The sequence below is a fragment of the Cervus elaphus genome, chromosome 12 (assembly GCF_910594005.1).
Source record: "Cervus elaphus chromosome 12, mCerEla1.1, whole genome shotgun sequence".
Classification (NCBI taxonomy): domain Eukaryota; kingdom Metazoa; phylum Chordata; class Mammalia; order Artiodactyla; family Cervidae; genus Cervus; species Cervus elaphus.
Window position 1 is genome coordinate 15,429,544 of NC_057826.1, and position 18,187 is coordinate 15,447,730.

General features: G+C 41.6%; 1 protein-coding gene across 14 annotated transcripts in view; it reads right to left on the reverse strand.

Annotated features, from left to right (window-relative positions):
- Positions 1 to 1,401: 1,401 nt before the first annotated feature.
- Positions 1,402 to 18,187, reverse strand: part of TTLL5 (tubulin tyrosine ligase like 5) — a 307,882-nt gene continuing 291,096 nt past the window's right edge. For all 14 annotated transcript variants that reach the window (XM_043920806.1, XM_043920805.1, XM_043920814.1 and 11 more), the window contains one exon: positions 1,402 to 1,803. Coding sequence is in view for 2 of the 14 variants with exons in the window: in XM_043920816.1 (XP_043776751.1) it covers positions 1,781 to 1,803 (23 nt within the window). In the remaining 12 variants the exon portion in view is untranslated. The remainder of the gene's footprint in view (positions 1,804 to 18,187) is intronic.

The window sequence follows — 18,187 nt, forward strand, 5'->3', positions numbered from 1 at the left end:
CCGCTCTTTACCTTTACGGGTAAAGAGGGAGGATCATGTGATTCGCTCAGTTTGTTACCAAGAGAAGTCCAGTACCAATAATGACATTAAAATACTTGGGTAAATGAAGGAAGAGCCCTGGAGTTCTGGTCTTACACTTGATCAGCATATGGTGAACGCAATAAGCAATTAGCCTGAGGAGTCAGTTCTGATGGTTACCTAGGGCAATTCCAACACTCTAGTTGGTCAAAAAGTTCTTTTACTGGACTCATACCTTCCTATGCTATTTTATAAGATCTGTATGGTATGTCTCCCCAAACACCTTATTTCCCAGTTCTACACATCAGCAGCGGGCTATGGGGGAATTCTAATTTGTCTACTTATCAATTCACAACCAAATTAGCAAAACAGTTAAGATGGTCCTCAAACTACTGACCTGAAGTCTCAGGAACATCGGGAATGCATTCTCTCTTCTCCCCTGCAACTGACAGACTTCATCCCTCACAAAGAAAGAGAGGGCTTCTCTGTGCTCAAACCTGTTTTCCTTCACCAAGAAGGAAGGCAACAGAGCCCCTCTTCTCTCCGCCCTTCTGGGTGTCCTTTTTTTTTTTTTTTTTTTTTTCAGGATTTCAGTGCTAAATCTCTACCACCTTGTTGTAGAAACCACAGATTGCTGGATTCTCCTCCAATAACTTCCTGCGGCAGCTAAGTCAACCTTCAGTGGGCTCTGCAGCCGCCTTTTAACCTTTTCTCCAGTGGAAGCCAGAGAGAGGACCTGGCTAGGGTCCACCTAGGATGGATGAGGAAGCATGAAAGCAGAGGGTAAGCAGGAAGCAGCCAGGGGCTGAGCTGTATCATTCTGATGAACTGTTCAGGTAGACACTGTGCAACTGGATACAAATTCACATGCCATGGGAGGACCCGTCTGCTGTGGTCTGCTAATGGAGATAAGGGCACGCACCAGCATCCCAGATGCTGGAACTTCCCTTGGGGAAGAGCCTGGCCCCACCATCTGCTGAAACCAAATATAAGAGTAAAACATCTCTTTAGAGCTCACATTTCTTAACCGAACTCTAAAAAATTGCCCAGCAATGAAATAAAATGAGACATTGGTCCCATGTCAGTCTTGTTTGTGAATATTGATTGTTGGGAAATTAGTAAATGGAAAAAAAATAAAAATAGACTTACTTTATTAATTTTAGAAATCAGTTAATTCCAAAGGGTGCGTTTACCATGGCTCATGTGGTCAGCGGCACACCGACTTTGTCTTTATGCCCCAGGAAACTTGTCATGCAAGCCCCCCTTTCCCCCAAACCCTCTGGAAAGGGAAGAACAGCTTTGGTAGATAATGTTGTTGGGATTCTAGGCTTGTAGGAGGTAAAGCTTAATACTGCAAAATCTGGAAAAGAAGAGGAAGCAAAATGCAAATAGCCAAAGAGCCTCTTTTATATCATCTGTGTGGTAGCAGGAGAGGGGCAGAGAAGACCTAAGCAGGTGGAGAAGGTGGGGGGAAAGGGGGAAAAGATACACGTGTGCTCGGATGGGGTATATATCGCATCCGCTGAAGGTCCCTGCTGCCACGTTCCACTGAAACCCAGCTGATACATTTCCCTGTTGTCTCAGGACAAGCCTGAACTGGCTGACAGGAAACAGTCTACTGCCACTTCTGCTGGAAGGCATTGGGGACTGAAGCAGCAAAAAGTACTCTGGACCCCTTGCAGCGCTGGTGAGTGCTTCACTGGAGTCAGGCACCCAGGGGTAGTGGAGCAGTGAGCAGGTTCCTCCTCCGTGGGTCTGTGCTTCATCTTTTAGTGTGAATGGGATCTGGAAGAGAGGAAGTCAACCACTGAGTACTGGACATGAGCACGTGGGCTTGTACTAATCTGTGGCAATGCTTGGATAAGTTAGCGTTACTGAAGAATAAAGTAGCTGTGGCCCAGATATGGGCCTTATGGCAGAAAGTGAAGAGGAACTAAAAAGCCTCTTGATGAAAGTGAAAGAGGAGAGTGAAAGAGTTGGCTTAAAGCTCAACATTTGGAAAACTAAGATCATGGCATCTGGTCCCATCACTTCATGGCAAATAGATGGGGAAACAGTGGAAGCAGTGTCAGATTTTATTTTTTGGGGCTCCAAAATCACTGCGGATGGTGATTGCAGCCATGAAATTAAAAGATGCTTACTCCTTGGAAGGAGAGTTATGACCAACCTAGATAGCATATTAAAAAGCAGAGACATTACTTTGCCAACAAAGGTCCATCTAGTCAAGGCTATGGTTTTTCCAGTGGTCATGTATGGATGTGAGAGTTGGACTGTGAAGAAAGCTGAGTGCCGAAAAATTGATGCTTTTGAACTGTGGTGTTGGAGAAGACTCTTGAGAGTCCCTTGGCCTGCAAGGAGATCCAACCAGTCCATCCTAAAGGAGATCAGTCCTGGGTGTTCATTGGAAGGACTGATGGTTGAAGCTGAAACTCCAACACTTTGGCCACCTCATGCGAAGAGTTGACTCTTTGGAAAAGACCCTGATGCTGGGAGGGGTTGGGGGCAGGAAAAGAAGGGGATGACAGAGGATGAGATGGTTGGATGGTATCACCAACTCGATGGACATGAGTTTGAGTAAACTCTGGCAGTTGGTGAAGAACAGGGAGGCCTGGCGTGCTGAGATTCATGGGGTCGCAAAGAGTCGGACATGACTGAGAGATTGAAATGAACTGAACTGGCCCAGATAAATGAAGGTCACTTGGAAGTAGAAAACTATTCGGTTAATAATTTTTTAAGTTTATGTTTTAATTGGAGAATAACTGCTTTACAATGTTGTGTTGGTTTCTGCCATACAACACCATGAATCGGCCGTAAGTACACACGTGTCCCCTCCCTCTTGAACCTCCCTCCCTCCCTTCTAGGTTGTCACCGAGCACTGGGTTGAGCTCTTTCTAACTACTTTTGTTGGAAACTGTTCTAAAACACTCCCATTTTGCTGCTGCTGCTTTTTTGCATAGTCCTCTTAGTTTCTCCCGGCCCCCCACAAGAACACTTATCCCTTTTGCGTCTTCAATAAAAGATGCTAAATACAAGTTACCCTTTTCTCGAACCTCAGAGTCAGCATTGTTAGCATTAGATATCTATCGAACTGTGTGGAAAAACTATTCTATGTATGCTCCAGTTTGTCTAGATCTTCCTTCCATGTGGGGTTACCAGGTAACACTTGGCCTTATATCCCCTGCGCTAGCCCCCAATTATATCCCTACACTCCCACCCAGTTTAGGAAAAGGAACATTATCACTACCTCAAATCCCCTGTGAGGCTGCTGCTGCTGCTAAGTCGCTTCAGTCGTGTCCAACTCTGTGCGACCCCATAGACGGCAGCCCACCAGGCTCCTCCGTCCCTGGGATTCTCCAGGCAAGAACACTGGAGTGGGTTTCCATTTCCTTCTCCGATGCAAGCAGGCATGCTAAGTCACTTCAATTGTGTCCAACTCTGTGCGACCCCATGTTCAGCAGCCCACCAGGCTCCTCTGTCCATGGAATTCTCTAGGCAAGAGTACTGGAGAGGGTTGCCATTTCCTTCTCCTGTGAGACTCTGTTAATTCTTTCCCATCCCCACTATCCTGAATTTTGGGTTTATCTTTCCCTTGTTTGCTTTTTAAAAAACAGGTTTAGTTACTATATATACTCATATCCTAAACACTATATTTCAGCTTTATGTAGTTTTGAATTTTACAGTGCTATTTCGTTATGTGACTATTCTTACATGTGATCTCAGCACACAACTGGAAGAATTTCTTTAGATAGATACTTAGGAGTGGAATTGTTGGGTCATAAATACTTGCATTGTCAACCCTCTAAAAATAATGCCAGATTATTTTTGGAAGCAGTTGTACCAATTCACACCCCCTCTGACAGGGTAAGAGCTTCCCCCAACCCCTGACCTTCTCTACATGTGGAAAAGTGGTATTGCCTGAGTATAAAATTTTTGTGAATCAACTGAGATACGATGGTATCCTACGGTGGCATCTGCCTGATTAGGAATGAGGTCGAGCATTTTTTCAAGTTTATCTAGTAATACACATACATATTTTTTCTTCTACAAAATTCCTGGACATGCCTTTTGCTTATTTTCCAATTGAGCTATTGCTTTTTAATGTTTTTAAATAGCTCTATTGGGATGTAATTCCAAACCATTCAATTTATCCATTTAAGGTGTAAATATCCATTTAGTATATTCAGAGTGCATCCGTCACCACAATCAAGTCTAGAACATTTTCACTGAAAGGAAATGAAAACCCACATCTCTGAGCCATCACCCCCACACATCTCATCCCCCTATATCCCTAGATAACCACTAATCTACTTTCTATCTCTATAGATTTGCCTATTCTGTTGTTGTTGTTGAGTCTCTAAGCTGTGTCTCACTCTTTGCAGCCCCTTGGATTGCAGCACTCCAGGCTCTTCTGTCTATTATTATCTGTCTAATACTGCCTATTCTGTGTGCTCAGTCACTTCAGTCGTGTCTGACTCTTTAGGACTCGATGGACTGTAGCCTGCCAGGCTCCTCTGTCCCTGGGATTCTCCAGGCAAGAATACTGGAATGGGTTGCCATTCCCCCCTCCAGGGGATCTTCCCAACCCAGGGGTGAACCTGCATCTTCTGCAGCTCTTGTCTTGCAGGCAGATTCTTTACTGCTGAGCCATCGGGGAAGCCTATTCTGGACATTGCATATTAAGTGGAATCATATAATATGTAGTCCTTTGTGTCTGGGTTTTTTCACTTACCATAATGTTTTCAGGGGTAGTTCACATTGCAGAATGTATCAGTATTCTATTCCTTAAATGGCTGAGTAATACTCTCTTGTGTATATATAGTATATTTACTCACTCATTAGTTGGTGGATGTTTGGGCTGTTACCACGTCTTAGATATTATTAATAATGCTGCTATAAACATTCAAGTGCAAGTTTTTGTTAGGACATATGTCTTCATTTGGGTTACATATGTAAGAGTAGAATTGATGGGTTATAATGGTAATTCTATGTTTAATGGTTTGAGGACCAGCCAAACTGTTTTCCAAAGTAGGTGCACCATTTTGGATTTCCACAAGCAGAGTATAAAGCTTCTAATTTCTTCAAATTCTCATCAACACTTTTTACTGTCTTTTTTTGAATATTGCCATCCTGGTGGGTATGAAATGATATTCTGTTGTGGTTCTGATTTGCATTTACCTAGAAACTAATGCTGTTGAGAATGTTTTCATATGCTAATTGGCATGCATATCTTCTGTGGAGAAATGTCTTGTTCAGATCCTCTGTCCATTTAAAAAACTGAGTTGTCTTTTCAATTAATGAGTTGTAAGACTTTTCTACATATTCTAGATGTAAGTTCCTTATTACATATATAATTTGCAAACATTTTCTCCCATTCTGTGGTTTGTCATTTCATTTCGATGGTGTCCTCTGAAGCACAAAATGTAAAAATTTTGATGATGTCCAGTTTGTCTATTTCTTTTCTTTTTGTTGCTTATGCTTTTGATGTCATATCTAAGAAACTACTTATTGGTCTTTTTCTTTTTACTTATTGGTTTTTAAAGTTCTTTGCTTAATACCTGGACACTAATTTTTTGAAGGTATGTTATAAACACCCTTGCTGAGTTTGTGACTTGTTTCTTCAATCTCTTTAGAGTATCTTTTTTTGTAGAGTTTGTTTCATGATTTATTAATTTATAAGTAAAGTCCTATTCTGAGATAAAAATTCGGTTGCATTTTTAGATATACATTTAACAAGTGACCTTTCCAGAAAATGACTTTGTTTTAAATGTTAAGACTTCCAGAATATCCAGGGCAGTCACCATAAAAAATAGATGGTTTCTTTAAAAAACTTCTTAAAATTAAAAATTTCAAACATCCACACAAACTAGAAGAGTATCAGACACTTCCCTGTTCCCATCCTCTAGCTTTGATCATCACCTACAATTCTTGTTTCATCTCTCTCCCCGTGCATGCTTTTTCTTCTGGAATACTTCACAGAAAACCCAAGATAACACATCATTTCATCCATAAATACTTTAGCATGTATTTCATGTAGATAAGGACTCAAGGATAAAAGGAAAACAAATCAACCCCCCCAACATAGTTATGGTGTCTTAGAAGTTCTTAATTTGAACAAAGTCAAATTGATCAGTTTTCATCTTTCTAGTCTGCACTTTCTGGATCTGATTTGAGAAAGCTTTTCCTTACATTATGTATTGTCATACACTGTCTTATAAAATATGGACACTTTTGCTTCTGTATTTAAGTATTTTAATCCAAACTAAAATTGTGTACAGTATGAAGCACAGATCTACTTTCATTTTTTCTCACACAATAACAAATTTTCCTAGCATTATTTATTGAAAATTCTACCCTTTCCTCCTTTAACTGTAATGTTTCTCTACCATACACTGTTTCCATGTAGAAGACCAGTTTACTGTGCCAACGCCACATTTTCTTAATTTCTTTACCTTGATAATAATCTTGATAATAATTTTGGGTATGTTTTAAGACAAGTCACACATGGCTCCCTATCTCTCATTCCTATTCTCTAAGAGTATAAGGGTTATACCTGGCCTTTTTCTCTTCCAGGTATATTTCAGAATCACCTTAAGTTTTAAAAAAAATGAATAACTAATATCCTCTTCTCCAGTCTACAGATCAATTTTGGAGTGAACTGACATCTTACCAAACTGATTTTTAATCTATGAATATGTATCTCTCTTCACTATTTTATTTTTTAAGTGACTCTACATGGCAAATAGATGGAGAAACAGTGGAAACAGTGGCTGACTTTACTTTTCTGGGCTCTAAAATCACTGCGGATGGTGATTGCAGCCATGAAATTAAAAGACGCTTGCTCCTTGGAAGGAAAGTTATGACCAACCTAGACAGCATATTAAAAAGCAGAAACATTACTTTGCCAACAAAGGTCTGTCTAGTCAAGAGTATGGTTTTTCTAGTAGTCACGTATGGATGTGAGAGTTGGACTATGAAGAAAGCTGAGTGCCAAAGAATTGATGCTTTTGAACTGTGGTGTTGGAGAAGACTCTTGAGAGTCCCTTGGACTGCAAGGAGATCCAACCAGTCCATCCTAAGGGAGATCAGTCCTGGGTGTTCACTGGAAGGACTGATGTTGAAGCTGAAAGTCCAATTCTTTGGCCACCTCATGTGAAGAGCTGACTCATTTGAAAAGACCCTGATGCTGGGAAAGATTGAGGGGAGGAGGTGAAGGGGACGACAGAGGATGAGATGGTTGGATGGCATCACGAACACAAAGGACATAGGTTTGGGTGAACTCCGGCAGTTGGTGATGGACAGGGAGGCCTGGAGTGCTGCGGCTTATGGGGTCACAAAGAGTCAAACACGACTGAGTGACTGAACTGAACTGACATAGGGTTTTATAATTTTTTAAACACTAGGTTTTAACTGTTTTTGTTAGATTCTTCCCTAGGTATATGTTTTCATGATTATAACTTTGATACAAAGGGTGTGTGCTAAGTCGCTTCCATCGTGTCTGACTCTTTGTGACCCCATGGACTATAGCCCGCCAGGCTCCTCTGTCCATGAGATTCTCCAGACAAGAATCCTGGAGTGGACTGCCAAGACCTCTTCAGGGGATCTTCCCAACCCAGGGATGGAAGCTGGGTCTCTTATGCCTCCTGCACTGGCAGGTGGGCTCTTTACCGCTAGCACTGCCTGGGAAGCCTGCTACAAAGGCTATCTTTTCTATAATCACATGCTCTTCTACCTGTCTGATGCTGATGTACAGAAATGTAATTGATTTTGGAAAACGCTTATAAAGCTAATAATTTACTTGAACACTTGTTCTGGGTTTCCAACCAGACAGATGCATTATGTGAGAATAATGACAGATTTTCTTCAGTCCTTTCTTCATTTTTTTCCTTGCGTTACTTTGCTGACCAGGACTTTCAGTACAACACTCAACAGAAGTGATGGGTTCCCTTGTCCTGCTCTGCGCCTTAAAGGAAGTATTTTCAAGGTTTCCCAACTAATAGTGTGATAGTTACTGTTGACTTTTTTGTAGAGATATTCTATTATTAGGTTCTCTTCTCTTCTGAGTTAGCTAGGAATTTTTTTTTAAGTCATGAAGGTACTGAATTTATCAAATGCTCATTCTGTATCCATTGAGAGGAGCATATGATTTTTTTTCCCTTTGATCTGTTACTGCAGAAAATTACACGAGTCAATTTTTAAATATGACACAATCCTTGAAGCTCTGGGTAGACCTAACTTGATCATGATTTTTTTTTTTTTAACGTTGGGCTCAGTTCGCTAATGTTGTAGCCAGATATTTTTATGCATTTATATCCACAATTAAGAAATTATAATTTCAGCAGTTTTGGGGTAGACTGTCTTTGTTAGGTCTTGATATTAAGACGATAGTAAGAGTTAGGGTGTTCCCCCTTTTCCTTGACTCTGGAACAGTTTATAGAAAATTCGTATATGTGGTTCTTGGATGTCCAGTAAAACTATAAAAGCCTAGGGTTGAGCTTGTGAGAAGACTTGTTCTTGACTCAATTTCCTAATAAGTAAAAGAATATTTGGGCTTTATATTTCTTCTTTAGTAAATTTTTTTTTTAATTTTTTTTTTATTAGTTGGAGGCTAATTACTTCACAACATTTCAGTGGGTTTTGTCATACACTGATATGAATCAGCCATAGATTTACACGTATTCCCCATCCCGATCCCCCCTCCCACCTCCCTCTCCACCCGATTCCTCTGGGTCTTCCCAGTGCACCAGGCCGGAGCACTTGTCTCATGCATCCCACCTGGGCTGGTGATCTGTTTCACCATAGATAATATACATGCTGTTCTTTCGAAACATCCCACCCTCACCTTCTCCCACAGAGTTCAAAAGTCACTTCTGGGCATACACACTAAGGAAACCAGATCTGAAAGAGACACGTGCACCCCAATGTTCATCGCAGCACTGTTTATAATAGCCAGGACATGGAAGCAACCTAGATGCCCATCAGCAGATGAATGGATAAGGAAGCTGTGGTACATATACACCATGGAATATTACTCAGCCATTAAAAAGAATTAATTTGAATCAGTCCTAATGAGATGGATGAAACTGGAGCCCATTATACAGAGTGAAGTAAGCCAGAAAGATAAAGAACATTACAGCATACTAACACATATATATGGAATTTAGAAAGATGGTAACGATAACCCTATTTCTTCTTTAGTAAATTTTTGTAAGCTAAATACTAAAATTGTATCCATCTCTGGTAGCTGAGCTGGTAAAGAATCTGCCGGCAATGTAGGAGATGCCAGTTCGATTCCTAGGTCAGGAAGACCCCCTGGAGAAGGGATAGGCTACCCACTCCAGTATTCTTGGGCTTTCGTGGTGGCTCAGATGGTAAAGAATCAGCCTGCAATGTGGGAAACCTGCGTTCGATCCCTGGGTTAGGAAGACCCCCCTGGAGAAGGGATAGGCTACCCACTCCAGTATTCTTGGGCTTTCCTGGTGGCTCAGATGGTAAAGAATCAGCTTGCAATGTGGGAGACCTGTGGTTAGGAAGATCCCCTGGAGAAGGGCATAGCAACCCACTCCAGTATTCTTGCCTAGAGAATCCCCATGGACAGAGGAGCCTGGTGGGCTACAGTCCATGGGGTCACAAAGAGTTGGACGCAACTGAGTGACTAAGCACACACATCCATCTCAACAAAGTTTTAAAACTGTATCAAAACAAGGTTATTCATAGTATCGTCCTACCATCTGTTTTATCTCTGAGGGATGTATAATGTCTCTATTTGTTCCTCACAACCCTATGTTTATTTTCTATTTTGCTAATTTCCTCTTTTATCTTTATTATCTTTGAATTTATGTTGTTGTTCTTTTTTTAACTTAAGTCAGACACTTAGCACATTAACTTCCAGCCTCTCCCCTTCCCCTAGCATAAATTCGCCTTTAATATTCCTCAGGTTTTGATAAAGTGTTTCCTAACTATGATTTTTTTGATGAATTAACTCTTTCTTCATTTTTAAACACATGAGACTCTTCTACTTATCTTTCTGTTATTGGATTGTGATCAAGGAAGATGGTCTTTGAAATGTGATTTAAAGCCTACTACATAGTTTCTACAAATACTAATGTTTATTATGCACTTACATAGCATGATGTTCTATACATATCTATTACGTCAAGTCTGTTAACTGAGTAGTTTAAACTTACTAAAATGTTTTCAAGATTTTCAGACTGCTTGATCTACCAGTTACTGAGTTACATTAAAACATTCTATAATGAAGATGGATTTGTCTATTTCTCTCTGTGGTTCTGTTAAGTTTATAAAAATCAGTCAACATGCTAGTTAAAATAAGTACACAAGGAAAGGTTAAATACTTTCCTGGTGAATCTTTAGAACTTTTTGCCAAAATGTAGTGATCCCTTTTATTTTTCAATATACTTTTTGCCTTAAAGTCTATTTTGTCTGATGACTATAACTGCACCCTCCTAGTATATCTTTTTCCAACTTTTCCTTTCATGCTTTTTTATATACATATGGTTGAGATGTATCTCTAATTTTAAATAGCCTACAAGTGGCTGCTTAAAACCGAGGCTAACAATATATCCTCTTCTGGTTGACCACTTTGCCCCATCGCACTGCTACTATCTTGCCCCGTCTGATGCAGCAGCCACAGAGACGATATTAGATCCAAAGTCAGCTCCTGCACGCCTCTACCCCGAACGCTCTGACGGCTCACACTTCCCTCAGAAGGAAAGTACAAGTCCTTTCCTTAGCTTGTGGGGTCTTCGTGATCTGACCCCTCATCATCTCTGAGGCCCATCTGTGCCCACTCTTCCTTGCTCCCTACTATCCTGCTTGTCTTTCCCAAACACGGCAGCCATGATCTCTTCCAAGGCAGGTGCTCGTGCTGATCCCTCTGCTTGGAATTCCCTTCCCTCATCCCCACCAGCTCAGGCCCTCACCCCCGTCAGGTCTTCACTCAAACGCCACACTTCCTGACTACTCTGTTTAGAAGAGTGCTTCTCCTCACTCCCTGTTTCCTTTCACGGCTTCTCTTTCTCTCTAGAACACTCACCACTCTCTAATGCGCTATTTGTGTTACTTATTTGGTTTTCTCTCTCTCCCATTAGGGATTTTTGGTTGTTCCGTTCACTGCTCTGAGCTGTGAGCCTAGTGCTGACCCTAGCGTGTAGCACACAGTGTGGTTTAGTGCTAAGACCCTTGGGAGACCCCATGAACGGTAGCTGGCCAGGCTCCTTTGTCCATGGAATTTTCACACAGTAGATGCTCGGTAAGTATTTGGCCAATGGATCAGTCTCTGACTCTCACTGAAACATTTAGTTCATTCACATTTCCATAATTACTAATATTTTTATTTATTTCTACGATCTTAAATCATGCTTTCTCTTTGTTCCACCTTTTCCGTGTTTTCTTATGGATTTATCATTTTTCTCATCTCATTTCCTCTCTACTATTTTAGAAGTTTCACATTTGTAATCTTTTAGTAATTACTCTACACTTCTGCATTTGTATCAAGTATGTCTGGCTGAAGTTAATCAATATCTTCACCTTTCCATTGTACCATGTCAGGTTAGATGTCTGACTCTGATCATACCTTCTCTCTTGATTTATATGATACTGATGTTGGATATTTTCATTCCCTCCCTCTCCCTTTTAACCTCATAAGAACATCATTATTACTTTACTGGTTATTATGTTTACATTTGCCCATATTTTTACACAGTCTTTGCTCATAATTCCTCCTTGCATCTCAGACCTTTTCCTGTTATCATCTTTCTCTATTTGAAATACACTCATTAGGTTCTTTCCTTTTGTGGCAGTTTGTTAGGGGCAAATTCTTCAGGGCTTTGTATGCTAAAAAGTGTATTTTTTCTCATCCTCATCTATGAAATGCTTTAAACATGCTTTAGGTTTGGTAATTCTTTCTTGTCACCAATGGTAAGGTTTCCACTATCTCTGTAGAGAAGTATGCTGGAGTCCTTTTGTAAGTCTTCTTTACTCTCTAGCTGCTCTTAACATCTTTCCTTTGTCTCTGATATTCTAAAGTTTAAGTATGGTGTGTCTAGTTGTGGATTTCTTGTGATTCACTGCAATTTGTGTATCTTTCATCAGCTTTGAAAAGTTTTTAGCCATTAACTCTTCAAGTATTGCCCCTGTCCCATTTTTCTTTCCAGAACTCCAATTAGATATCTATTACAGCTCCTCCATATGACTTCTCTATATGACTTCCCTGGTGGCTCAGATGGTAAAGTGTCTGTCTACAATGTGGGAGACCCGGGTTCGATCTCTGGGTGGGGAAGATCTCCTGGAGAAGGAAACGGCAGCCCACTCCAGTATTCTTGCCTGGAAAATCCCATGGACGGAGGAGCCTGGTGGGCCACAGTCCATGGGGTTGCAAAGAGTTGGACACGACTGAGCAACTTCACATACATAGGGCTTTTCATTTGGTTTTCCACCATTATTTTTTTCTGTACTACATTTCAGATAGTTTCTTTAAATACAACTCCAGCTCACTGAATCTCTCCTTAGCTGGATCTAATCTGTACTGAAGCCCATCTGTTGATTTTTAAGCTTTAATTACTATATTTTTTTCAATTCTGAAAGTGCTACTTAGTTCTGTTTCAAATCTGTTTGGTCATAATTTTAATCTCTTGGTTTTACTCACAGTTTCACTCCCTCCTTTCATTTCTCTAAACATATGAGCAAGTTTTTTTGTTTGTTTTTAGCTATTTAAAAAAAAATCTATTTATTTTTAATTGAAGGATGATTATAATATTGTGGTGGTTTCTGTCATACATCAACATGGATCAGCCGTAGGGGTATATATCTATGTCCCCTTCCTCTTGAGCCTCCCTCCCACGCCCCACCCTATCCCACCCCTCTAGGTTGTCACCGATCCCCGGGTTGAGTTCCCTGAGTAATACAGCAAATTCCCACTGGCTGTTTCACGTATGTTAGTGTATATGTTTTCATGCTACTCTCTCCATTCATCCCCAACCCCTGCCTACCTATGTCCACATGTCTGTTCTCTATGTCTGTGTCTCTATCGCTGCCCTGCAAACAGGTTCATCACTACCATCTTTCTAGATTTCATAAATATACATTAATATACAATATTTGTCCTTGAGAAAACATTTTAAAAATTGTACATCTAGTTATTTCAGTATCTTGGTTTCTACAGGTCTGATGTTGTTAGCTGTTATTTTTGCTGACTTTGACGTATGGGGCCATGTTTCCTTCTTTGCTAAACTGTGATATCATGGTTCTTAAAACGTTACCTGTGGGAATTATTTGAGATTTGAGTTGAAGGACGATTTCTCCAGAAAAAAAAAATGTATTTAATTCTACTGGGTGCCTGGGGCCACTACTAGCTTAGGACTACTTAAACGAAATTCTGAGTTAGAAGTTTTTTGAAGCACCTAGGGAACAGGGTTGTAAATGAACAGGGTAGAGTCCCCTACTCCATTTCACTCACCACCAAGGTTTAAGACAGGCAACTTCTTTCAGTGCCTGAGCAGTGGAGGTCAGGTGGGTGGGTTGTTTATTTCTGGTTAAACTTTCCAAGGAGAATATAGCCCTGTGGGGTCCCATCTTTATGTGAAAGGTCTCCGGTTAGACTCTCACCTTGAGATTGGCCTGATGTCCCTTATATCTGCCATAATTCTGGTTGAGGGCTGCTCCCATCCCTTCTCCTGCCTGATGACCCAGTGCTGGATAATTGGGGCAGGAAAGGTATACAGAATGATAATGTTACTGCATTTTCCCCCTCTCTGCCTTTGTGGCCATGATCACAGCCCAGTTCTTTTTTGTAGGACTTAAAAAAAAAAAAAAAAGGCCATTGAAGTTATCCCATCTTCTTTTTGCTTTGATGTCCTAGTGTGGAAATGCTTTCTTGTTTTTTGGTCAAATGTCTATGGATCATACTGTCTATTTATACACTTGGCTTTTATCAAATAAAGTTACATCTTATTAGGTTAGTTCTAAAGTCAAGAAGCAACACAGGCATAAAACCAGAGTTACTTTTGAAAATCGTAAAGCACCTGTAAACTACATTATACTGGTGTGGCAACTATCAGGGTCCAACAAACCCAATTTTTCTTCCAGCCTAGCACCTAACTGCCTTCTGTTACTTTACTACAGTGAATAAAAATATTTTTAAACATGGGGCAACATTTGCGAAGGTGAAACATACCATTAGAGGTACCTGGGAGTAGAGGAGGCACAGCAGATCCACACTCCATGCTCACTTTAAGGCACACGTTCCCCAAGCCCTGAATGGTGGACAGACTTTCCTAAATTGCCCCAGTTTCTTGAACCTTTTTTGGGGGGTGGGTAGGGGGAGGGGACTGTGTCTTGCACGTGTCCGTCATTTCCCCTGTGACGCTCTTTTAAGGGCAGAGACCATGTCTTACAAATCTTTATGTGCTCCGAGCTCCTAGTATTTTGGTGTGCAAGTATTTACAGAGGGACTGCATGGTAAATACTCTGTTGACTGCCGTGGAAATGATCAGTAGCACAGTTCCCAGTGGGAAGTAAAAGGCTTCTAACTACAGACTGCTTCTTCAAGCGGCAAAAGGCCTGGTGTGATAAGCAGCAATCACGCTTCAGACCGGAGCTCTACCACCCACTCATCAGCTGTCTCAAGGAAAGGGGTGCAGACTTCCAGTGAGATCCTCTGATCATGGCTTTTCTAGTCGAGAAAAGACAGAACGTCATCACGACTTCCATTCCAATAAAGACGGCCCGGACCTCAACCAACATGATATAACTGGAGTGATCTTTTTCCCTCCAAGGTCTGAAGTGAGTAAGAGAAAATTAATTTTTAAAATTACCTAAATGCAAAAAGTTTTTAAAGTTGTGCCTTAGATTTGTCCCTCAGGCCTTTCCAGCTGATCTGAGTCGCCCCGGTAGTACCCCGGCAGCATTCCGGTTTGCTAAGAAAGAGAGTGAATGAATCACTTTATTTTTATCCTGAGTGACACGAGGAGAAAGGGGACAGCTGGGGAGTGAGGGCCGACCTGCTGCCTTCCCCCCCACCTCCCCGGGCACAGCTTGAGTACGCAGGGATGAACCACACAGGCACGAGAGCAAAAGGTCCGCTTCAGGAAACCCTGCCTGGGTGACACGGGCGCTGGGCACAGCTGCCAGGGGTCTGCTCAGAGCAAAGGCAGCCCCCGAGCCACGCTGACACGCGGCCACACTGGAGAAGGGAGCTGACCGACCTCAGCAGCACCACCGGACTCCCACGCCCTCCCAGAAACGCTCCTGCATTTCTAAAAAATACAGGCACTTGGTGTAACTCTCTGATGCCAAAACCAACATGGGCTCAAGAGACCATCCATGGGGGGAGATGTACTTCCTATGCAAATGAGCATTGAATAGTTTTAACTGCCGTTTAAAGGAATTCTACTGCAAAGAACTAAAGTCACATAGACAATAAGCCTAATTCTTCTCAGAAAGTTGTACCCAATGAATCTCTGAAAGTTTATTTCATTCTTAAGTGAAGTGAAGTTACTCAGTCATGTCCGACTCTTTGTGACCCCGTGGACTGTAGCCCACCAGACTCCTCCGTCCATAGGATTCTCTAGGCAAGAGTACTGGAGTAGGTTCCTTACAGACCTGTAAAAACCATATTATCCTTATTCGGGGTCATTTTCTTATTACAATAAACCCTAAGATAAGCATGATAAAGTTACAGCATGGAACAGAAAGATACAAATCTATGAGAATGACTTTCAGATGTCACTCAGTCAGAAGTGTTTCTTTTTCTTAATTACATTCAAGTGCAAGTTGCTCAGTCATGTTAGATTCTTTGCGAACCCATGGACTATACAGTCCATGGAATTCTCCAGGCCAGAATATTAGAGTGGGCAGCCTTTCCCTGCTCCAGGGGATCTTCCCAACCCAGGGATTGAACCCAGGTCTCCTGCACTGCAGGCAGATTCTTTACCAGCTCAGACAGAGAGTACACTAAGGGCAGACTATTTAACATACTTGCACAGAGCTTTTTTTTTGGCATGCTCAGGCTGCTTGCTCTTTGGCTTCAGTAGTGTTCTGATTCTTTGCAACTCTATCGACTGGAGCCCACCAGGCTCCTCTTGTCCATGGAATTCTCCAGGCAAGAATATTGGAGTGGATTGCCATTTCCCTCTCCAGGGGATCTTCTTGACCCAGGGATCGAACCAGGGTCTCCGGCATGCAGGCAGATTCTTTACTGTCTGAGCCACCAGGGAAGCCCTTTTTCTGGCATGAGCATTTAATAATTTCCTTTTTTTTTGAAAATTTAAAAATTGCAGGGGTACTCTTTTGCCCCCTTCTGATGCCTATGTCAGAAGCTTTCTCTATCTCCTTTATACTTTAATAAAACTTTATTACACAAAAGCTCTGAGCGATCCAGCCTCGTCTCTGGCCCTGGATTGAATTCATCTCCTCCAGAGGCCAAGAATCCCGCGTCTCATCGTTCAGCAACAACCTTTCATCTTGGGGGCTCGTCCGGGATACTTCTGGACAAGATGGGAGCTAACAATTCCAGCCTCACTCCTTTGAACTGTATCCTGAAAAACTGGGATAGATTTGATCCCCAGGGCTTAAAGAAGACACACCTGGTCTTCCTATGTGATACTGCATGGCCGCGGTACCCACTGGAGGACGGCGAACGGTGGCCAGTTGGAGGGTCTCTTAAGTATAATACTGTTTTACAATTAGACCGGTTCTGTAAAAAGCAAGGGAAATGGGTAGAAGTAGCGTATGTGTTGCCCTTTTTCTCTCTGCGAAATATGCCAGACTTATGTCCTAAGGGTGTAGATTTGGGTGTGAAACCTTCCGCTCCCCCCTGTCCTCCTACTTTACCCCCGTATCCGGGACTCCAAGTAAGCTGAGGTTCAAACTACTCTGGTTTCAGTAGAAACTCAGACCATCAAAGTAAGAGATGAGAGGGAGGATAGGAGGCAAAGAGATAAAGAAAAGCAGGTTTCTCCAATCTATCCCTGGGATATGCGCAGAGCAGCCAGAGAGACTGAGGGACAGCCACTCATGCTGTTGCCTCTTCGTGAAGTACCCACTGGGAGAAATTATCAGTCTATGAGAGTTAATAAGCCTTTTTCTTATCAAGAGATACATAGAATCAAGGAGGATCTGGGAGACTATTTAGAGGACCCAGAAAAATATATTAGAGCTTTTAAAGGTGTTACTCTGCATTATGACCTCACTTGGAAAGATGTGATGTATATCTTGGGACAAACGTTGACTCCTGACTCAAAGGCTCGAGTTTTGGGAAAAGCGGTTGCTTATGGAGATGAATGGCTTGGTAATGAATCAGTGGGAAAGAGGGAGGATGAGATAACTGCCCTCCCCACGGGAGTCAGGCGGTCCCAGCTACAGAACCAGACTATAACACTGCTAAAGGAAGATGGGATCAGAGTCATTTTGTCAGATGTATTCTTGAAGGACTCAGGCAGGCATGTTCTAAGCCTTTAAACTATGGCAAACTGGCAGACATTGAACAAGAAGAAAAGGAAGCTCCTGGTTGCGGGGAGCCGGCCTGACTGCTCAGGCCCCTTCTCGGCCCTGAGAGAGATCAAGAGGTCCCTCTCTGTCCTGCCACCCCTGATTTGTTAAAGTGCAAATTGGCCTTTCTCACCTCCCTCAAGGAAATCGCTGCAGCCACCATTTGCCCATTTTCCTGACTCTGATAAGATTATCGGGCTCCTGTGAATGGCTTATGTCTAGGTAGTCTTTACCTGATTGTAAGACGCTGGTGCCATGCTCTGCTGGAGTTAAGATAAAACTCCTGAGCTAAAACTAGTGTCTGCAGTTCTGCACGTATGCAAGTCTTTGATCTAAAATTTGGTGAATCCTGTTAGTATATATATGTATGTTACCCCTCAATAAAGTCGTCAGAATCAGTCAAAAAAAAAAAAAAAAAAAAAATTGCAAGGCTGATCTAAATAAAACTGCTTGGGCTCTATTAATAATTCTACGATCTATCTACAACTATCTAGCTGTGAAGCATAATTCAGTTAAGTATATCTGAGATATATATATATATTTATATATGTTTACATATTTTTATGTTTATATATAATATCTATATATAAAATGTTTATATATAATATACCTGTAAATAAATCTGGATTTATAAAACAAACCACTAAATCATTAAAAGGGAAAT